The 23,300-nt window shown below is 42.9% G+C and overlaps 1 protein-coding gene across 3 annotated transcripts in view; it reads left to right on the top strand.

Annotated features, from left to right (window-relative positions):
• Positions 1-23,300, top strand: part of LOC118617119 (disco-interacting protein 2 homolog A) — a 275,837-nt gene that overhangs the window by 217,765 nt on the left and 34,772 nt on the right. For 2 of the 3 annotated variants that reach the window (XM_036242743.1, XM_036242744.1), the window contains 13 exons: positions 4,898-4,989; positions 8,456-8,566; positions 10,206-10,329; positions 10,662-10,771; positions 11,226-11,328; positions 13,328-13,392; positions 13,646-13,739; positions 14,896-15,015; positions 16,470-16,584; positions 17,694-17,833; positions 20,903-21,039; positions 21,467-21,547; positions 22,005-22,132. In XM_036242743.1, coding sequence (XP_036098636.1) covers positions 4,898-4,989; positions 8,456-8,566; positions 10,206-10,329; positions 10,662-10,771; positions 11,226-11,328; positions 13,328-13,392; positions 13,646-13,739; positions 14,896-15,015; positions 16,470-16,584; positions 17,694-17,833; positions 20,903-21,039; positions 21,467-21,547; positions 22,005-22,132 — 1,420 coding nt within the window. Of the gene's footprint in view, positions 1-4,897; positions 4,990-8,455; positions 8,567-10,205; positions 10,330-10,661; positions 10,772-11,225; positions 11,329-13,327; positions 13,393-13,645; positions 13,740-14,895; positions 15,016-16,469; positions 16,585-17,693; positions 17,834-20,902; positions 21,040-21,466; positions 21,548-22,004; positions 22,137-23,300 lie in introns of those variants that run through there. The other variant, XM_036242745.1, reaches the window with a different exon arrangement.

The raw sequence follows: 23,300 nt of genomic DNA on the forward strand, positions 1-23,300 counted from the left end.
AAAATCATTTAAGATTCTGAATGATTGTTAAATTGTTTATTTTTCTTCACCTTTGTTCTGTTAATGTGGCAGATTATGTTGATTTTCTATTAAACCTCTTTGCATTCTTGGGATAAAACTAACCTGATTACCACACATTATATTATAGCAGGATTCATTTTGAAAATCTTTATGTAATGCAGTTATTAACATCTTGAATTGACCATTTATATAGACAAAAGCAACAAGTTTTTTGAGTTGAATATTTTTTCTCATTTATTTCTCAGGTCCCACAATTCACTTATTTCATAATGTTGCACCTGAGTTTAATATTATTTGCAAGAAATTTAATATTATTTGCAATGAAATTTGAGCATTTATTCAGAGGGCACAGCTGTTCATATTGCATAGAGTTGTGTCACAGGAATTTGAGAGGGACTGAATTAGGACATTGGTGTTACTTTTTATTTTTTTTATTTATTTATATTTTTTCCTCACCATTTATCCCCTCTATGTCCTCTTTCACCTCGCCCCCCACCCCTATCGCCATCACCACATTGTTATCCATGTCCATAAGTTCTCTCTATATATATTTTTTGCTCAATCCCTCCACCTCACCTCACCCCCAGCAGCCTCCCCCCACACACCAGAACTGTCTGCCTATTCTCTGTTTATGAATCTGTCTCTATTTTGCTTGGTAGTTCAGTTTGTTCATTAAATTCTACATACGAGTGAAATCATGTTGTACTTGTCTTTCTCTGACTGGCTTATTTCACTTAGCATACTGTTCTCCAGGTCCATCATGCTGTTGCAAAGGGTTAAATTTTCTTCCTTTTTATGGCAGAGTAGTATTCCATTGTGTCAATGTACCACAGCTTTTTTATCCACTCATCTACTTATGGACACTAGGTCTGCTTCCAAATCGTCGCTATTGTAAATAATACTGCAGTGAACATAGGTACATATATTCTTTCGAATTAATGTTTCAGGTTTCTTTGGCTAAATTCCAAGAAGTAGAATTCACTGGGTCATAAGGCAGTTCCATTTTTAATTTTTTGAGGTAACTTCAAACTGCTTTCCACAGTGGCTGCACCAATCTGCATTCCCACCAAAAGTGCATAATGGTTCCCTTTTTTCCACATGTTTGACAACACTTGTTTTCGTTGAGTTATTGATGATAGCCATTCTGACAGGTGTGAGGTAATATTTCATTGTGATTTTAATTTGCATTTCTCTGATGATTAGTGATGTTGAACATCTATTCATATGTCTGTTGGTTATCTGTATGTCCTCTTTGGAGAAGTGTCTATTTAGGTGTTTTGCCCATTTTTTAATCGGATTGTTTTTTGGTGTTGAGTGTTTTTTTAAAAAAATATTTTTCCTTTATTGATTTTAGAGAGAGAAGAAAGGAGAGGGAAACAGAGATAGAAACATCGATGAGAGAGAGAATCAATTGACCACATCCTGCATGACCCCCACTGGGGATTTGACCCACAATCTGGGCATGTGCCCTGACCAGGAATTGAACCAATGACCTCTTGGTGCGTGGGTTGATGCTCAACCAGTGAGCCACATCAGCCAGGCTGGCGTTGAGTTTGATAAGTTCTTTATAAATTTTGGATATTAACCCCTTCCTTATCCGATATAGCATTGATGAATATATTCTTCCATTTGGTGAGTTGTCTTTTCATTTTGTTGATGGTTTCCATTGCTATGCAAAACCTTTTTAGTTTGATATAGTTCCATTTGTTTATGTTTTCTTTTGTTTCTCTTGCCCAAGAGATATAGCAGATATACGAGAAATGTCCAAGATTTTACTGCCTATGTTTCTTCTAGGATTTTTATGGTTTCGAGTCTAACATTTAAGTCTCTAATCCATTTTGAGTTTATTCTTATGTGTGGTATAAGAAGGTGATATCTGTCCAATTTTCCAGCACCATTTATTGAATAGACTGTCTTTAGTCCATTGTCTGTTTTTGCCTCCTTTTTCAAATATTAATCGACTATAAAGGTGTAGATTTATTTCTGGGCTCTATTCTGTTTCATTGATCTATATGTCTATTTTTATGCCAGGACCATGATGTTCTGATTACTATGGCCTTGTAGTATAGTTTGATATTAAGTAGCATGATTTCTCCAACTTTGTTCTTCTTTTTGTTCTTCTTTCTCAAAATTGTTGTTGCTATTCAGGGTCTTTTGTGTTTCCATATAAAATTTTGAAACATTTGTTCTAGTTCTGTGAAATACTCCATTGGTATCTTGATGGGAATTGTGTTGAATCTCTAGATTGCTTTGGATAGTATGGACATTTTAATGATATTAATTCTTTCTATCCATGAACAAGTTATATGCTTCCACTTACTTGTATCTTCCTCACTTTCTTTCTTCAGTGTCTTATAATTTTCTGAGTATAGGTCTTTTATATCATTGGTTAAATTTATTCCTAGGTATTTTATTCTTTTTGAAGCAATTGTGAATGGGATTGCTGTTTTTTATATTCCCTTTCTAGAAGATAGTTCATTATTGGTGTATAAAAATGCAACTGATTTCTGAATATTTATTTTGTATCCTGCTACTTTACTGAATTTATCAGTTCTAGTGATTTTTTGTTGAAATATTTAGAGTTCACAATATACAATATCATGTCATTTGCAGGTAATGACAGTTTTACTTCTTCCTTTTCAGTTTGGATGCCTGTTATTTCTTCTTTGTGTCTGATTGCTATGGCTAGTACTTCTAGTACCATGTTGTATAAGAGTGGTAAAAGTGAACATCCCTGTCTTATTGCTGATCTCAAGGGGAATGCTTGTAGTTTTTGCCCACTGAGTATGATGTTGGCTTTGGGTTTGTCATATATGGCCTTTATTATGTTGAGGTAGGTTCCCTCTATTTCCACTTTGTTAAGAGATTTTATCATAAATTGGTGCTAGATTTTATCAAATGCTTTTTTTTCCTGCAGCTGTTGATATGATCATGTGTTTTTATCCTTTAATTTGTTTATGGGGTGTATTCTTTATTGTTTTGCAGATATTGTACCAACCTTGCATCCCTGGAATAAATCCCACTTGATTACGGTGCATGATCTTTTTAATGTGTTGCTGGATTCAGTTTGCTAATTTTGTTGAGGATTTTAGCATCTGTCTTCATCAGGGATATTAGCCTATAATTTTCTTTCTTTGTAGTGTTTTATCTGGTTTTGGAATTAGGATAATGTTGGTCTTTTAAAGTAAATTTTTAGTCTTCCTTCTTCTTATATTTTTTGGAATAGTTTGAGAAGGATAGGTGTCAGTTCTTCTTTGAATGTTTGGTAAAAATTAAACTGTAAAGCCATCTAGTCCAGGTCTTTTGTTTTTTAGGAGTTTTTTTATTTGTTTGTTTATTTTTATCCTCACCCAAGGACATTTTTCCATTTTTTGTTCAGACAGTGGGAGGGAGAGAGAGGAAGAGAGAGAGAGAGAGAAACATCGACGTGAAAGGGACACATCAAGTGGCTGCCACCTGCACAACCAACCAGGGCCAGGAATAAACTGCAACCGAGGTACGCGCCCTTAGCGGGAACTGAACCCAGATTTCTCCAGACCGCAGGCCGACACTCTAACCACTGAGCCAAACCGGCCAGGGCTTGTTAGGAGTTTTATAAATTACTATTTCAATTTCACTGGTTGTAATCTGTCTATTCAGATTCTTTGATTCTTCCTGATTTTGTTTTGGAAGGTTGTATGTTTCTAGTAGTTTATCCATTTCTTCCAGATTGTCCACTTTGTTGGCATATAGTTGTTCACAATATTTTCTTATAATCTTTCGTATTTCTTTGGTGTCATTTGTTACTTCTCTTTCATTTCTGATTTTTGGTATTGCTTTTTAGCTACACTGCATAGGCTGAATGTTATGGCTGCCTCAGGTGTTAGGAATGGCCTCAGATTTTTCTATCTTCCTACAGCATTATCACCCCTGCCTCTGTCTACATCTTCAAAAACTTTTAGTCTCCTTTACTTTTTCTTAATCTCATCTCTTGTCTTCCTCAAAGAAACTCTTCTTTACTGAGCATTCACTAGACCTGGCTGCTGAATATAGAGACTGTGTGCCAGGAGGGGAAATGTGTTGGGCAGGACCTCATAGGGTTGAGGGCTGGATCTTGAGGGTCCAGATGTACTTACTCCAGCAGCTGGTGGTTCTGGCAGTTACTTAACATCTCCCTGACTTGTTTTGAGTGAGAAATGGAGATGAAGATAAATGACCTACCTCATAAATTGTTGTAAAGGTACATGAATTATAAGGAATATAATTGAGACAAAGTTAATGACATGAAAATGCATTCACAATTCAATGTTTATTGAAAAAAGCAGGGTGGGATATGATCTCATTTCTTGAAAATCCCGTATGTGTGTGTGCGTGCGCATATATATAATAAAGAATGCTGACCTTTTTTTTGCTGGCTTCTCTATATTCTAAATTTTCTATAATAAAATTCAGTATTGTTTTTGTGTTAAGAAGCAAATCTATAAGTTTTTTTTTTTTTTAAATATATTTTATTGATTTTTTTTTTTTTGGAGAGAGAGGAAGGGAGAGTTAGGAATGATGTGAGAGAGGGAAACATCGATTGGCTGCCTCCTGCACACCCATACTTGGGATCAAGCCTGCAACTGGGCATGTGCCCTGACTGGGAATTGAACCGAAATCTCTAAGTCTATGAGACGATGCCCAATCCACTGAGCCACACCAGCTGGGCAACAAGTTGTTTTAAGAGAAAACCATGATGTTCATTACAGCATTGTGCAAAATAGTTATCTCTTGGAAACTACCTGAATTTTCAGTAATTGAGTAATGTTACATTGTGGGATATTATGATTGTTACATTAAAATGTTAATTATTAGTTTTTTAAATTTTACACTGCTTAGTATTTTTATTTCATTTTAGGCAAACTTTGGAGTCGGAGTTTAAAACTAGCTTATACTCTTCTTAATAAACTGACTTGTAAGAATGAACCACTACTTAAACCTGGAGACAGAGTAAGTAACTCAAATGTAACTTTTTTGGAGAGAGCAAAAACAGAGACTCTAAAAATTTGTTGCATTGAAATCAGCTGGTTAGACTTATAGCATTAGTACAAGAGATTGAAAGTCAGCATGAAAACATATTAAATATGGGTAAAGTTTGTGATGATGTAGATAAAATGATTGTTCTTTTTATTTTCATTGCCTGTCCACTTATTCTTCAACTTCTTTCTCTTTGACTCTATGTTGATTTTAATAAAAATATTAATATCAGATATTAACAAATGTTAAATAGCCAAAGCTTAAGGTATATGAAGAAACGACCTTACTTTGAAATTCTGTGTGCTTTATATTCACCTCCTTCCCTATTTTATGTGGCCAGGCCACCTCTTCTTACCTACCAGCCCCAGTAGCATGCAAAAGAGGCTAGAGGCTTAGTTCCTTGTTCTACACTACCCCAAATAGTTGGCAGTAGTCACATTGGCCACATTTTAAGGTCTTAGTAGGCATATGTGGCTAATGGCTATCATATTTGATAGCTTGGAAATAGGGCATTTTTATCATTGTAGAAAGTTCAATTGGATAGCATTGCGCTTGGCTAACTGAACCAGACTTGAGGAACCCAAGTATACCAGAAGGTCCAGAATGGAAAACAGGAGAACATGGTGAAAATCAACATACTTACCAGTGAAATCCCCTAGTAAAAAGTTGCCTAGGCTCAAATCACCCAACAATGAAACTATAAGTTAACAAGCTGACATAGAGTTTCAGGCAACTCTGTGAGTGCCTCATTTTTTATTTATAAAAACAGAAGCCAAGGACATTTAAGGAGGGAAACCTTAATGTGAAAGAAGAGAGCTGAAGAGCAAAGAAATGAAAGATAAAGGAAAGGGGAAGGGGGCAGGAGGACAAGGAAATTAACTTAGAGGAAAACTAGATACAGAAAACAAACTTTCAGAAAATTTGTATTAATATTCCTAGAGTCTATGATCAAGAAAACTATGCTAGTAGGAAAGATCAAGAGATGGATGGTAGGAAGGAAAAATAGTTGCAAAAATTAGGATTGGTCAAGAAAACCCAACATCTAACAGCAGTTCCAAAAAGAGAAAGTAGAAAATTTTTAGTGATAATAATATTTTAAGATGATGTTCTGGAGCTGGCGAGTGTATGCTTCAAAATGAAAGGACCTGGAGTAAACATAATAGCCCCACAAATGCACATGAACACATAACCACATTACTGTGCAAGACCGGGGTGTAGAGCCTACAGTGAAATTAGGGTATGCATGGGGTCAGTAGTCAAACTGGAGGAGACCAGCATGGCACTTCAGAAATTCAGAGGGAATCTGATTTTAACCTATAGTTCTATTCCTAGATATTCAACAAATGTGAGGATGGGGTAACCTTTTTCAGACACTCAGAACTCAAAAAAAATTGAACTCTCAAGCACTCTTTCTTGGAAGTCCTACAGGAAGTGCTTCAGTGAGTGGGGCCCAAACAGGAGAGCCACAGGGCAGTCCACCAGGAGAAGCTGAACCAGGAGTAGGAGAGATGGCGCAGGGTGAAGGTGGGGCTGGTCTACAGCTGGTAAAACTTCTGAGTTCACCTGACTGGTTGGTTATTTGGAAAATACTATATAGATATTTACACATGTGGTGGGGTATTCTAGAGCACACTAGTGGGTGCATACATAGAGAGCAGAGCCAGTAGGAATGCTGGTATCTGTCACCATCAGAAAGAAAGATGTGTACCTGGCTGTGAACGGTACAAGAATGATACTTTATAATGTGTTGTGCTTTAGAGTGAGTCTGAAAGAATCCCTGATTTATGTTGTGATTTAAAATGAATCTAAGAATCACTAATTATTTATTTTTTTAAGAAAATTCTTTCAAGGACAAGGGTAGATACTTTCTTGACTTGCTAGAGAATCCATGTAATTAATTATAAAAGGATTGATAAGATCACAGTGAGCTCATTATCGGAGATGAGTGGCAGATTCATCCTCTGTGATAATACACTTTGTAAAAGTGAACAAACACAACTCTTTTATAGCAGATTCTCTAAAAACATATTTTCTATACCAAACATCTAGTCACAAGGCTATAAGTCTCAGTTCTAGAATAGCCCCTATTAACATCAACTTTATAAGGAGAGCTTTTATAAGAACTAGCTTTTTACAAGCTTGATTAAATTTACAGAATAAATATAGCTTAAATTTTGCCTTATGAAGTGGACAGTTATTAGTTATCCATTGTTTTGTGTTCAGAGTCCTATGTTAAAATTCTACTCAAATAATATTCTGACTCCTCACTATGGTTTCAAGTACTGCTTGGTGCTTACAAAAATCTTATTCCATAAACAGCTTTTCATGTAACCATATTATTATAAGAAATGGAAATTGGAATGATGGGAGAAGAGAAAGGGTGGGAAGAGGAGGGCTAAATATTCATCTTTAATACCAGTAAATAAAATTAGTACCCAAATATTTTCAAAAGATAAAACAGCAGTGTAAGCAAAATATTTGAAAATAGAGTAAATAGCAAAAGGAAATGTAAAATATTTTATTTTATTTTTTTAAATGTTTTTTATTGACTTTTTAGAGAGAGAGAGGGAGAGAGAGAAACATCAATGTGAGAAACATCAATTGGCTACCTCCTGCATGCCCCCTACTGGGGATCAAGCCCTCAACCTGGGCATGTGCCCTGACTGGGGATCGAACTGGGACTTCTCAATCCATGGAATGATGCTCAGTCCACTGAGCGACATTGGCAGGCCATCTGGAAATGTTAAATATTTTAAAAGTGGTTGCCTTGGGGAATGGGAAAGGGTAGAGCATGGGGGATATTGTTTTTCATTAGTACTTTTTGGGTCATTTCAAATTCTGTGTTTAAAACAATTTGATAACAACAAAAATTTAAGATAGATAGAAGTAGAACATATAATTTAAACAATAGCAGGTAACCAGGTGGGAACAGGGACTCAGAGGGAGGGAGCAGCTATAGGGGTCTCAACACTCCATTAAGTCTTGAGTGGAGATTTGTTCAACTAAAACTTTGGTGTTAGGATTTTTTCTTTTGGGAGATATTTTAGATACAATTTGATTTCTTATTCCCTTTTTATGTTGATACAGGTGTTTTTCACCTGGGCTAATTGTTGGTGGGTGACGGTCCATTCCTGAATTGCTGCTGCCCAGGTGGTTAGAGTGGATGGGAGCTGTACCTAGATCTCACACCAGAGCGATGCTGGACAGTCTTTAAATCCAGAAATTTAAAGTTATTTTGTTGTATGTAGGGTAAAGACTTCAACCTAAAAGCTATCATTAAAAGTTACATGGTTGAGGAAATTTAAGGACTAAGAATTAACTCCCAGATAATAAAATAATCTAAAATGTCTCAATTCCATCTAATCAGCAGATACTCTAAAAGTTGAAATGACAAGTCATTCTCCAGTTGATTCCGTGGTTGTTTTTTACGTTGCTATAGGTGGCACTGGTGTTTCCAAACAGTGACCCTGTGATGTTCATGGTTGCATTTTATGGGTGTCTCCTGGCAGAGCTGGTTCCTGTCCCCATAGAAGTGCCGTTAACAAGAAAGGTAGCAAACTTGGCCCGGGCCATGGGTTTAGGTTCCATGAGGTTTTATTCTGAAGTTGACACATCAGTTCTGGGGTGTCCTAAATCTCCTTCATTCTAGGGAGCGGTCAGTGGGTGCAATTTTGTTTACAAATATTCTTTTTTTTTTAATGTATCTTGTTGAAGGGGCAGTTAGACCAGTGGTAGATGGAGCTATTATATCATCTGTTTGAAACGATGAGCATTTTTTTCCCTTTGATAAATAGAATTTGGGATTTGATAAGATTTTGTTAAACTTATTCTCAAAACTTGTGTTTATTGATAATAAATTTCACTGCTTGGGGGTAAATCATTACAGCTCACTTCTCAGTGCTAATTTTGAATATATGGGATGGAAATGTTCTTGCATTTCTGTTTACTTATATAACAGTTTTTGTTACGATTACTATGGGGGTTCTGATGGTCTAGACAGCTGTTATATTTTACATATAAATGTCAGTAATCTGACTATTGAAAAAATTACCATTTTAGGAGCAGACTAGGCATGTATTATAGAAAATCAGAGTTTTCTATTGTATCCCAGTATTCAGGCATGTCAGTTCCCGAAGACTGCCGGGAACAACAAATATTCAAGAATCTCAAAAATAAAGTTTGCAAATAAAACTAGTACATTTCCATAGATAATGACAGATACTTGAATACAGGGATTCTTAGGGGAGAAAAATAGAGATTTATCAAACTTACAAGAAGAAAATGATAACATTTCATTGAGGAACATATATAAAAGAAGACTTGCCTGAAAGGAAATGTGCATTTCTATGTGGAGATAATTAGCATTGCTAAGGTCAGGCCTCTCCAGGTTAACCTTAAATTTTAAGCACTAATCAAGTGGAAATTTCAATGCTGTTATTTTTGGAGTTTATTAAAATGCCACTAAATGTCATTTGCAAGATAAACTTTGAGAAATTAGCCCATTATCTGAACTTTATACATCATTGCAAAAAGCATATCTTTTAAATTTAAAAACAATTATATTTTATTTTTGTGAAAATACAGTAGATAGCGATTTTCAACCTTTTTCATCCATGGCACACATAAGCTAATTACTGATCTGAAAAAAAATAGGTATAATTTTGATTCATTCACACTGGATAGCTGTTGTTGTGTTGGCTGGTGTCATTTTTTTTTTTTTTCTCCTCCTCACCCGAGGACACTGTTTGCATCCACCCTCAGATGGGGGGGCGGGGGGGGGGCGGGAGGAGAGAAACATTGATGTGAGAGAGACACATCTACCAGTCGCCACCCACACAACCCCAACCAGGGCCAGGGACAAACTGCAACCAGGGTACGTGCCCTCAGAGGGAACCAAACCCAGGACTCTCCAGTCCACGGGCCGACACTGTAACTGCTGAGCCAAACCAGCCAGGGCAGGTATCATATTTTTATTTGACAATCTAAGGGAAAAGAGGTTAATGCCCTTGACTAAATAGTCAGGTATTGCATGTTTTAAAAAAAAACCTGGCAGCACACCAATTGAAAATTGCTGGTGTTCTAGCAATGTTTTACAAACGGTGGAAAAAAGCATTCTCCTTTCTATGCATAGTAAAGGTCCTATGCCTTGGCTCCCCGGAACGCCTCACTCCCACCTCTGTTTTGTGCAGGATGCTGGCAGCCAGCAGATTGGATTTCTGCTGGGCAGCTGTGGTGTTGCCCTGGCCCTGACCACGGATGCTTGTCAGAAAGGCCTACCTAAGGCACAGACCGGAGAGGTGGCAACTTTCAAAGGTGGGCTCCTAAGGGAAAGGGGAGTCAGTGTTCTGTGTTAAACTGTGTCCTCTAGTGTTTTTCTAGTAGTTAAACATACAGAGGCTGAAGAGCCTTCAGCAAAAGTAAAGTCCTTGATTGAAGCCTTGGTGAATCTCACTTCTCACCTGGTTCAGGATCTAGACCTCTGCTGTTTAATATGAATTCAATAAGAATTAAAGGAGACTGAGATGTCTGTTCCTCAGGCTCTCTCAGAAGCTAGAACTGCATGTTCAATAGCTAAATTCTGATTGTGGGGAGCAGAGACCTTCTGACACTCCCCTGTGCCATGTCTCCTGGCTACACCCCCACAGGTTGGCCCCCTCTCACCTGGCTGGTAATCGATGGGAAGCATCTGACTAAGCCCCCCAAGGACTGGCACCCGCTGGCCCAGGATGAAAGAGCCGGGACCGCCTACATTGAGGTGATGACTTCTAACAGAGAGCATGCTAAAGCAGGCCCCACGGGTTAGGTTTTATTTTCACATGAGTATGAGCTACTGATTTTTTTTTTAGTTTGCAGGCTAAAACTTATGTTTTATCTTCAGCCCAGTGAAGTCTCATATGTAAACTTTCTCAGATCCTTTCAGTTTCACTCTTACCTAGACTCTCCTCACTGGTTACCCTGGGGGTGAGGACAGTTAGGAGGGAGCCCACAAGCACTGTTGTCCTCAGCACCTGCCCAGGATAAGTCCTGACTTCATCTGAGGGTGTCACTTCAAGGATCAGGTTGTGAAGTGCTCTCCAGTGTGATGGGCTGGTTAGTGAAGGAGAGACAGCTAATAGCTTCTTCTCTCTAAAATCTATCAGCTTCCATTCTCTCCTCTGTAGCCTCCAGAAACATCACATAATGGATTTTTTTTTCTTGAAATATTTCAGTATAAAACCAGCAAAGAAGGCAGCACAGTGGGGGTCACAGTGTCCCATGCATCCCTGCTGGCACAGTGCCGGGCTCTGACCCAGGCGTGCGGCTACTTGGAAGGTAAGGGCATGTGGGGCCACTCTTCAGCCATGCACAAGGCACCTGGGAACTGTTGCTGTGGGTGTCAGATCCATTCCTGTGCTGGACCCGCCCTCTAATCCAGATTGTTCCGGGTGCCACATGCTCAGCTCTGCTTGTGCTGGATGATTGGGCCCTTTTCAATAAACTTATGTCTCTGTTGATTTTTGGAGTGTGAAGACCATATCCCACCAGTTCATCTATACCAGTTGGCTGGTTCAACCTGCAACAGAGATGAGGGGCATTGCATTTTACATTTTAAAAATATGGAAAACCATGTTGTTGGGGCTCACTTTTCTATTGCTGTTGTATATGCCTGTGGTTTAGCCTTAATCTGTGCCACATACAAATGTACAGATGGAATCTTATGATCATAGGTTGTCTCTTGGTAGTGCCATATGTGCTGTTAAATGTCAGGTATTTTTTAAAAAATATGTTTTTATTTTTTTTAGAGAGAGAGGAAGGGAGAGAGAGATAAAAGCATCGATGTGAGAGAGAAACATTGATCTGCTGCCTCCTGCACACCCCCTACTAGGGATCAAGCCTGCAACTTGGGCATGTGCCCTGACCGTGAATCAAATCAGGACCTCTCAGTCCATGGGACGACACTCAGTCCACTGAGCCACACCAGCTGGGCAAATGTCAGATATTTAACTTAGAGAACTATTATTCCAAAAACTATAAAAACATGTACAAGGAAGTTTTCTTTGCATTGCAATACTTGAACACAACTGAAAAGTAAATCGAATGGTATGTTTAAATATCTTAAGATACGGGTGTTTAAAATGCAAGGGGTAGTGGAGGACACAGCTGAAGACTTCAGTAGACGTTTGGAAGAGGATTTTAGATATGTTCAAGGGATCGAATAATTTTTCAAAAGTTAGGCTTATTGCCCTGGCCAGTTTGGCTCAGCGGTTAGAGCGTCGGCCCACAGACCAGATAGTTTTTTCTGTGTTTGGTTCCCGCTAAGGGCACGTACCTCGGTTGCGGTTTGTCCCCAGCCCCAGTTGGGGTCATGTGGGTGGCAACTACTTGATGTCTCTCTCTCTCACATTGGTGTTTCCCTCTCTCCCTCTTCCTCCTGCTCCATCTAAAAATAAATGCAAAAATGTCCTCAGGTGTGGAAAAAAAATAAATAAAATAAATAAAAATTAGGCCTATCAGTCAAGTCTCATGATTTCCTTCTTCAGACCTAGTATATGTCACCTATAATTGGCTCCTCTGCTGACCAGGAATCCTATACAGCATGCTTAATCAGAACGTAGCAGTGTCCTGGCACACAGACCCAACTGCTTGTATTCAGCGGGGGTGTTTCTCCTGTGGGGCACACTAGGGCTTGCTATGGCCTTTGGTAAGGGACCAGATTTGCTTCTAGCCCCAGACTCTGTCCCCTTCCCTATGCGAGGTCTGGAACCAGGTCCCTCAGAGGATGTGACCAGACGCTGTGAGCACAAGGTCGTAATGGGAAGCCTGGGGACTCCTGTTTGCTCCTGCTACCTAATACCTACCAGTCATACCCTCTGGAAGAGAAAATAAGCAGGAGAGAATAAGCACCTTTCTGAAGGGATGTGACACGAACAGCATGAGACATTTTTTGAAGATGCAAGATAACGGCCTTGGGTGTGAGAAATGGGGGAACTGGATGTATAAGAGCACACATGACAGTCGTCACCCACAGTGACTGAAATTTGTGACAGCCTCACTCAGTCTCTTACCTAGAGACTGTCTCTTTGTTTTCAGATTGGTGATCAGCATAGTTATGTTGTAATCCAAAATTGTATGACTTACTTTTCTGTTTTTCCAGTAACCTGAATAGATAAGCAAGGTTATTGGTTAATTACCGCATGGTATTTGGAAATGCTGTATGTTTCCCTAAAACTCTTATGTGTTGATGATGTGCTCATCTCAGAGTTTCTCTAAAAGTGCACGTGACTTGTGAAGAGGTTCACTCAGCGGTTTAACCATCTTTGTCCACTTTCAGCTGAAACACTAACAAATGTGCTGGATTTCAAAAGGGATGCTGGTCTATGGCATGGAGTGTTAACAGTGAGTGTTGATGCTAAATGATCTAATTGTTGGAACGAGGGATTTTTAATGTTTCATATCAATACATGACACCAAACCCTACTTTTTAGGTCATGTAGTTAGTCCTTAGTTCTGCTGATTCACCTGACCAATGTATCTGAACCGAAATAGTGTTGTGAGCAGTGGTGTTACCTTTGCCACTTCAGGTGTGGTTTAGTGCTCTGCAATCTGTACGCAGAGTGAGGCCTGCCCTGAGCACCTGTGTCTTTCATAGAGCGTCATGAACAAGATGCACGTGATCAGTATCCCGTATGCGTTGATGAAGGTGAACCCGCTCTCCTGGATTCAGAAAGTGTGTTTGTATAAAGGTAAAGGAATTAGCATCATTTCTTGATTTATCCTTCATTAAAGAAGACTCTTTGAATTAATCTTTGGTGAATAAGAAAAAAATAAAGCCGACATGCAGAACGGCAAATGTGGACTGAGGAGCTCTGACGGCCAGCATGTGCCATGACCAGGTCTTAGATTCGTCTGTGGTGGCCCTGGCTCACCAGTGCTAGCTGCAAGCTGTCGTGACCTGTGTGTACAAGGCCTGGCCACCCTGGGTAGAGAACTCTTCAGTGACCATTCTTTTCTGCAAGGATCATAAGCTTCTAATTTTATTCTTTTGAAATTTTCCTTGCAATCACATCATTTCTTAGTATTTTAGATGGTCTTAATTTGATGTTAGGGCTTTTCGAGCCACCAGCAGCAAAGCTGTTTATTCAGATGAAGCTGTCCATGAGCAATGGGGCTGCCAGTGGGGCCTTGCCCCACACTCCACCTTCAGTCAGTCACCCCCGCAGTCCAGGTATCTCTGGGGCTCTGCTCTGGTGGAGCTTGAGGGCACCTTCACTAACCTCTGAGCCTGGGCCTAGAGTCTTTGTTCACACTAACTGATCCTGTGTACCCTGTTTACTTTTCTACCTATGCTGACAGTACTGTCAGTTACTGAGTGTAAACAGGAGACATGTGCTCTGACCGGGTGTTGTCAGGGCAGCCTTAAGGGGGTATCCATCTCTGTTCATCCTGTTTTACTGAGGACGATTAAAGCCTGGTAATGGGGTTGGCAGGTGCTGCCCACTAGCATGGCCAGGATTGAGGGCTGAGTCTATATGCTTGTAGCCCTCATATCCCCGAGGCTTCTGCTGGCCACACAGCTGCATGCATTAGCAGCTAGGGGAGGGTTGGATGAGACAGAAGAGGCAGATGTAGAAAGAGCATGATAGAGCTTCTGAGAGAAAATCAAAGTTGAAAATAGATCTGTATTTATGCTGTTTAAGCCAGACCTCAAAGTTGATTTTAGGTAAAACGGGTTAGGGTAGGCTAAGCTGTGAATGAGACAGGGCTGCAGAGAACGTGTGACCTGAAACAGGATGCGTATCTGTGCTCCTGTGTGTGTACTGCCCTGGCAGCAAGCACTGTATGCGGGTCTGCATGATGTGTGTGTGCCACCTTCACGCCTGTGCCCCCTCCCTCCCCCAGCCCAGACAGCACTGGTGAAGTCCCGTGACATGCATTGGTCTCTCCTGGCTCAACGAGGTCAGCGGGACGTCAGCCTCAGCTCCCTGCGCATGCTGATCGTGGCCGATGGCGCTAACCCATGTGAGTAAGTCCCTGACCAGGGTTGGGCCTGTCGTGTCCCCAGAAAAGTGAAAAGTGAGTGTGTTGTAACAGTCTCTTGTTGGAGACCCGTTAGCCTCATGAAGACCCCGCCCTTTGGCCTTATGCACCGCCCCTTATACTCCTTTAACCACTCCCTAGTGTGCTGCTGTGTACCCCGGACTCTGCAGGACCTGAGCGTGGCTGCTCATTGGAGGCTGTCAGGGCCTGCCACAGGGTGTTTTCTGGGGAGCTTCAGTAGAATTTTGGAGTGTGTTTATGCAGCATTCTCTGCAGCACAGAGCCATTGACCAGAGTCTGGCCTGTCATCTAATTCGCTCTCCAGTGTGACCTTAACACCCCTGGTAGCAGCATGCCTGGGTACCCTGTTGCTGGACAGATCATCTCATCTAGCACCCCACAGCCTCTCATTCTCTCCATCTACACCTGAGCCCAGCAAGGTTCTACATCTTGCCTCCAAAACACCTGGATGCTGTTCACTTCTCTACTTTTCCACTCGTGCCCGTGGCCAGGCTGCTTGTGCACTTGAGGTCAGGTCATCACACAACACTCTGTTGCAGTGCCTCTTGCTCTGTCCCCACCTCCATCCTCCCCCCCCCCCCCCAAGTCAGGAGGGCCCTCCCAGGCCCAGTGCCCCCTACACCTTTTGCAGATCTCTGGTCCCTGCCATTCTGCATGCCAGTTCCCTGTAGCACACTGACTGATTTGGATTGACATATTTGTCCTCTGCTGTCTCCCAGTGCCCAGCATGAGGCTGCACTGAAAACAGGTCCCTTCCTTTTCTCAGGCCCCGCTGTGGTAGAGGGCTGGAGGTTTATGGTACAACTTTGGGGTCCTGTGCAGGTAGCACCTATCCTCCTGGGGACTGAGTTTACATGTTGATGACACCCCAGACTGTGGCCAGGGTGACACCAGGGGACTGAGTATAGGCGGCCTTGCCAGGAGAGGTGTGGTAGGTTCACTGGGCAAGCACTTCTAGGAGCAAGGAATTCACATGTACCTGTGGCCTTGTGATGTGGAAGATTCATCTCCATAATTGTGCCTCGGTCACCTCCCATTCTGCAAGCCTTTGAGGACATGGTATGAGGCTGTGTGGAACAGGGAGGCAAGGCTGGCCATGAATTATATCTCAAAACCAACACAGGCTAAAAATAGGTTTTCTGTGAGAAATTTCCAACTCCTCTTGATTTGAAAGGGCATCATGTTCCCATGGAAACATCCCATCCCCTCCCCATGAGGCCCTTAGCTTCCTGTGTTGTGACAGCATCTTACATTATGGTGGTTTAAATGTGAAATGGATGGAAAGTCAGCGGGTATAGTCTCCAGGCTTGACGTCACAGTATTTGTCCCCCAGAGCTTATCTGCCCAGCATGTTGGCAGTGAGCCTGGCCCGTCAGCCTTACAGTTACTTTCTTGTCCCACTCTATTTCACACAGGGTCCATATCTTCTTGTGATGCCTTCCTCAACGTCTTCCAGTCCAGAGGCCTGCGGCCGGAGGTCATCTGTCCTTGCGCTTGTTCTGCTGAGGCACTAACGGTTGCCATCCGCAGGTAACTTAATTTCTTGTTGTGTCTTGTGGAGACTTAATTCTTATTCTTAGTACTGAATTACCAAATGCTATTAATTTATTTCTGAGCAGTAGCCATCATAAAGCAGTGCCCCATCCTGTGCCAATTTCCCAAGCTGTTTGTGCACTGATGGGCATCCCAGAGCCATCCTGGGGTAGAGGTATGCCCATGGTCCATTTGTCCTGCCTTGGTCATCTTTTTCCTACCCTGTGGCTCTTGTGCTGCCCCAGTGCCATCCTAGGGTAGGGCAATGTTCTCACAGTTGAGGGCATCTTCAACTCTATTGTTAGAAAATTAGTCTCAGTTGTGGTCCTGCATCATTCATGTTTATATATCTAAAACAGTGTATGCTTTTATGTGAAAGCATTAAGTAATCCTAAAATGTTAATAATAACTTAGCATTAAAAATAACATCTTTATCCTTCACAAACCATGGAGCATTTTTTATTCCTTTGTTCTGTGATTTCTTTTGCTTGTCAGTGGAGTATTTTTTTACTGGGAAAAATATTGACCTTTGTTTTTCAGTGGTATTTAACAATGCTGCATAACAGATTACTCCCAAACTTGGCTTAGAACAGCAACAGTCAGTTATTATATCTCTCATGCTTTTTGTGGTCAGACTTTGGTGCTGCCTTGCAGTTGAATGTTCTCTGGACTGAACTAGGGTTGGGGGAGCAGCAGACATGACTTCCTGTGTGCAGTCTCAGGCCTCTCCCGCTGGTCCCTGTCGTTCTGCTTATCTGGCTGCCCAGGACTGACTCCCAGTGAGTCTCCCAAGACAAGCAGGTGGAATCTGAACTACCTTTTATGACCTCCTTTTGAAATCACTTAGCATCACTTCCACCATCATCACAGGCCCACTAGATGAAGGGAGGAGTGTCAAGGTCTCACTGAAGAGGAGAATATGGAGTGGAGAGGTGGTGGCATCTTTAGGAATGTAGTCTGCCGCACGAAGTCCTGCATTTGGTGTCCTCACAGTATGGAGCAGAGCAGGGCCTGGGGCACAGCATCATCCTGCAGGCAAGGTGGGCCACAGGTCTCATCTCCCAAGGATTCTACTCTTTGTCAATTAATCTAGTTTTGTTTTCTAGGCCACCTGACCTGGGAGGACCTCCTCCGAGAAAAGCCGTACTATCAATGAATGGCCTTAGTTACGGTGTGATCAGAGTTGATACTGAAGAAAAGTTGTCAGTCCTTACTGTTCAGGACGTTGGTCAGGTGATGCCTGGAGGTAAGGGATGCACCTGGAGTTTGTCTTGTCCTTCAATTAACACGACAAAGAATCACCCCTCCCCACCCCCATGTGGCTCAGTTGGTTGAATATTGTCCCATGCACCAGGAAGTCACTGCAGGTTGGATTTCCAGTCAGGGCACATGTCAGGGTTGCGGGCTCGATCCCCAGTATGGGCGTGAAGGAGGCAGCCGATCATTGTTTCTCTCATCGACATTTCTGTCTTTCTCTCTCCCTCTCTCTCCCTTTCTGAAATCAATAAAAACAAAGACGAGTTATACCAGCTGCAGGCTTTATAGGAGTGATCTGGAACACAAATATTTCTTAAAAGGGTTTTCCCACATAGGTTGGGATTTTAATTTATAACATTTTTTCAGTTTTTTGCTTTCTTTTGTATTAAGTTTAGAGCCGAGCTAAAATACAAGGCTGTGTTTATGGCCTGTGAACCTGACTTCTAGTTCCAGTATTTGGGGTAATGGTGACAATAGCTCATACTGCTGCCAGGCAGTCTTCATACTTCACATATATCAAGGCATAAACCCCATGGCGCCCATGATGTCTGAATAACTTGATATTTAGATTATTTCTGTAAGGAATCAGAGGCGCCGCCGAATAAAACAGAAGAGACTGGAGAGCCAATCAGCCAAATAAACAGGGATCAGGCTTTATTGGGTACATTCCAGGCGGGTTCACAGACTCCGGGGGTCGAGTCCTAGAAGCCGCGCTCAATGTAGGGGCTTGTGTTTTTTATATCTGCCTGTTGCAGCTGGAATTTGTCCCTTAGGGTTTGGCCCTGCGGGGGTATGCATGGAGCCTCTGGAATGTGAATCGATAAGAGCAAGATGGGAGTTAATCTACAAGCTCCAGGCAGGCCGTTCAGGGTGGGAGGCAAGGCTGAGCTAGCGAGACAATGGTCGAGCACTTTGCCTGGCGCCAGTCCCCAGGCTATTGGACAATTTCAGTAAATTGTGAAAGTACCTTTATATTAGGAGTATGGCCTTAAATTAAGGTTCACAAAAATTCCTGTGGGTTCCAGAAAGGCCATGTGAGCCATCCTATACATCAGGCCCCATGAGCCTACCTCATGAGTTGTTGTTGGCTTCCCTGCTACCCCTATGGCAGTGCAGTGACAAGAAAGCGATGGAGCTGTCTTCCTGCTGGTCTGCAGGCGAGGTCACATGGAGTGATGCTGATGCACAGTTTCACGTGGAAAATTAAGGGCAGAGCCTGGCTCAGGAGGCACCCAGTGACAGTTGTGAGTTGGGGAACGCTCTGTTTATGCTGCTCTGAGGTCATCTCTCATTTAGCAACTCCACAATCTCTTCAGTTTCCTCCCATACCATGCAGGCCCTTCTCTGGTTCGTGGGCAGCTGTCCTGACCCACCCTGGTGACTTCTAGAGGCAGGCTCCCATTCTCAGTCACTCACCCTCATCCCAGTGCTGTTATGTCCAGGTTCAAGGTTGCAGGGTCTCCAGGATGCCCAGCATCCTGGCCCTTGTGTTTTCAGGTCTGCCTCCATGGGGCATGTGCCACTTGGGCTTGGTGCCAGGCACTCCAGAGGGAGAGAGGAGAGCCCATAGCAAGGATATCTGGCCCTACATGTATGGAGAAGTTTGGATTCTTAGAACAAGACTGGAAGTTCAAATTTTTTTCTAGTTACTCTTTAGCAATATGAAATGTATTTTTTATTTTTATAATTTTACCATAAATATGGATTCATTGGTACTGTAGTAATTTGAACATGAAGAAACATTAAGAGCAAAGATTGAGAGTCTTATATATTTTTAGTAGTTATAGGAGAGCACAGTAGTAACTCTTTAAAAGACTGGTGAAAATAGTCTTGGTAATTTTTCTGAATAAAAAAATAAGAGACTTTCATTGTAGTATTTGGTTTTTACTAGTAAAACATGGACCAGAATGGACTGTGTGTACACAGTTTTCCCCTAGGTGTGTGAGTGTGCATGGTGCTCCCCTGGATGAGTCTGTGTGTATGGTGCTCCCTGAAAGGTGGGGGGTCTGTTGGCCGGAACAGGTGAGGACTGATTGACTTGGTGAGGGTTGATGGTGTTTGCTTTTAGCAGATGTACAGCCTCTACTGTGTTAATCCTACTGGTTTTGTGTTGACCACAGTGAAGTGGATATTGTTCCTTTGTGCCTTTTGTGATTTAAATTGGGGTGTCTGTCATCATGTGAGTGTCTGGGTGTGAGCTGAGGGCCACCTATCCAGTGAGTTACATGAGTGCCACCTCTTTTAGTGAACATCCCCAATGTTCTCTCTGCTGAGGCTTTGACAGATTTATACACAAAGGGAAGTAAATGACTGTTGCTCTCCTGTATCTTTTCCTTGCTCACATCTTTGGAGATGAGAGTACATTAGGAAAAACTCAAGAAGGGGCAAAGGAAGGACAAGGCCCAAGTAACTCCTGGCTATTTAATTCATACTGAGTGACTGAATTTTGTTTGATGAACCACTGCATGTTCTAGTGTGTGTTTTGCTCTATTATTGGAGGCTGTTTCTGGATACTTGCTCTGTGGCAGGGCTGGCGGCCTGGGGCTGTGGTGACCACACAAGCAAGGTCCCCAGTGCCAAGGGACAGGCAGCAGGCAGGAGCATCAGGTAGGGGTGCTGCTTAGTGAAAACAACAGGGGTGATAAGGCTGTGGGAGGGGCCATACTGAGGCCTGCATGACAGGAAAGGCCCTGGTACAAGTGGGGTCCCTCAGGCTCTGGAGCTGGAGCCAGCCTCAGAGCAAATGTGCAAGGTGGTACATGTTGGCAGCCAGGTCAGCCAACGTCTCATGTGGGTGCAGGAGAGTCATGCAGAGCCTGTGTGTCTGCTTAGCATAGGAAGGGTGGGCTGAACTGTTCCATCACCTCACCTTGGTGTGTGTCAAATATAAATACATGAACAAATGGAGTGTATACGATACATGTCAGAAAGCTTGTTGTAGAATGTACTACACATGTAATATTTTGTTTCCATAACTGCAGACATGGCAGCAAATAGATCCTTGTGGATGATCCACTTCAATGTATTTATGCTTTCGAGGGTTTTTTTCTCTTTTTAGCTAATGTATGTGTTGTGAAGGTAGACGGTGCCCCGTATCTTTGTAAAACTGATGAGGTTGGAGAAATATGTGTGGACTCCAGTGCTACAGGCACAGCCTACTACGGACTACTGGGGATCACAAAGAACATCTTTGAGGTTTGTACTTTATGTTGAAGTTAAGTTCTAAGAGCATCCATGGAGCACGGTGGGTGGTAGGCCGGCCTCCTTAGCACCTGTTCTGCTGGGTCAGCTCTGAGTCAGGGCACTATTACAGCCCTGACAGGAGTTGAGGCTGCCCAGGCAAGCCAGTGCTATTTGCTGGAGTTGGGTGTCGGAAGAGCCCAGTGAGTGCCACTTTTCTGGGCCAGGCAGGGCCATGCTGTGCATAGGGGCCCGCAGGGACTCCAGCCCTGGGGTAGCCTCTTCCCCTCCAGAAACATGGGTGATGGCCCACCTGAGGAACCACGCACTGACAATCAGGCAGTGTGAGTGCTGAGCTCTCCCACCCGCCCCCTGACTCCTGGCCAGTTGGTTGATTATCTGTGGACCACAGCCTAATTGTTCCCTTTTCCGCTCTGTGCAGACTGTCCCGGTCACTGCAGGAGGAGCGCCCATCTCCGACAGGCCTTTCACCAGGACTGGGCTGCTGGGCTTCATCGGCCCTGTGAGTAGTCCCACCAGGACCTGTGTCCCTCAACGACTCACCACTCAGGAGGGGATGCTGCCATTATAAGTGGGCATCTAGAGGCTAGAGTGCTGTGTCATACCCCACAGTGTACAGGACAGCAGCACCCACTAAAGTACTGTCAGCCCAAAATGTCACTGGTGCCAAGTTTGGGAACCCTGGCCATTGTCCTGTAGCACTCAGAGTTCTTTATAAACTTCACCCACAGCTGTATTCCTATCTTTGACTTTTCTCGTGCCAACTCCATCCCTGAATGCCTCTTTTCCCTGGCCTGAGCCCACCAAGCTATGGGGTTCCTTCATCCCACAGTCATCTTGTCCTGGGTTTCACCTGTCACCGTTTGTGTGCTCATGGTGCTCCCATCTTTTTGTAGCAGGGCCTGACCCACAGGCCCTGCTTATGTGTCCTGAGTCCTGACCAGCTTCCTTGCTTTCAGGATAACCTGGTCTTCGTTGTGGGCAAGCTGGATGGGTTGATGGTGGTCGGAGTTCGCAGACACAATGCGGATGACATCGTGGCCACTGCGCTGGCCGTGGAGCCCATGAAGTTTGTCTACAGAGGCAGGTGATGCGCTGCGGGTCCCTGTGCTATGGCTTTAGGTCTTTTCTCCACTTAAGGTTGGAGAAGTTTGTTTGCAGTGGAAGAAAAGTCCAGTGACTTGAACAAACAAACCTATCCTAAAAATTCCTGTTCATCAGAGAAACTCCACAAGGAAAAGGATGGCACTTGCAGCAAAGACAGCAGAGTTAGTGTCCTCACTGTCCCCAGAGCTCATGCAGACCTTTAAGACATTGAAATCTGAACGTATAACTGGGCACAGGGACCGGCACCAGCACCACAGGTCATGTGCATGACCTCACAGATGTAGATTGGAACACCCAATACCATGTTTTCTGCAACCAGCAGAGGCCAGTTCTTTTTATCCTAAGGTTTAGTGAGACATGCAGAGACCCTGCCTTGCTTCTGGGATAGAATCAGTCAAGTTTCTGAAGGTGTTAGGCAACACTTAAACATTCTTGTCTCCATTGAGCAAATAAATGGACCTCTGGCCTATGCCCCAGTGGCTGGGGACAAAAAGGGGAAACTCTGTTCAGCTCCTGAGCTCTGTCCTGGGGGAAGCAGCCCCTTCTCCTAGTTGGTCCATTCAACCAGATGCATTTTTTAAATTTTATACTTCTCAGGAAGTGCTTTTACTACTCAAACTAGGGTGCCTCTGAGCCTGGCCAGATCCTGCCTTTTAATATCCCTTAAAGAAATCATTAGCGAATTCTGCCCAATAGTGGGTCAGCATGGGCTGCTGGCCTTCCCCCAGGAAAAGATGATGGGCATCAGATAACCACCCAGGAGAGACCAGCAGGCCAGTCCTATAGGTGTGTGCAGTGTAGAGTGTCCCAGGACATCACTACCTGTCCTCACAGTAGAAACTAGGGACACTGCTGGTACAGGTGTCCATGGGGTAACATCAGGGCGGCCCACACCTCTCCTGGGGTATATGACAGAGACTGCTTCCTTGCATGGCTACCAGAACCTGATGGTACCTAGAGGTAAAGGCCCTGTTCTGAGCAGGTACCTGATGAGGCAATTCCAGCCTGTGTGGTGGGCTGGGGTGTGGGGCAGTTCGCAAGTGGACAGCTTAGCATTTCTGTCCCCACCAGGGAAGAGCTTGAGGGCCACAACCATTTTGAAATAGAACTATAACTGGTTGAGTGTGTGTGCCACTGGGATATTAGTA

Source organism: Molossus molossus, unplaced genomic scaffold (genome assembly GCF_014108415.1).
Source record: "Molossus molossus isolate mMolMol1 unplaced genomic scaffold, mMolMol1.p scaffold_m16_p_5, whole genome shotgun sequence".
Taxonomy (NCBI): domain Eukaryota; kingdom Metazoa; phylum Chordata; class Mammalia; order Chiroptera; family Molossidae; genus Molossus; species Molossus molossus.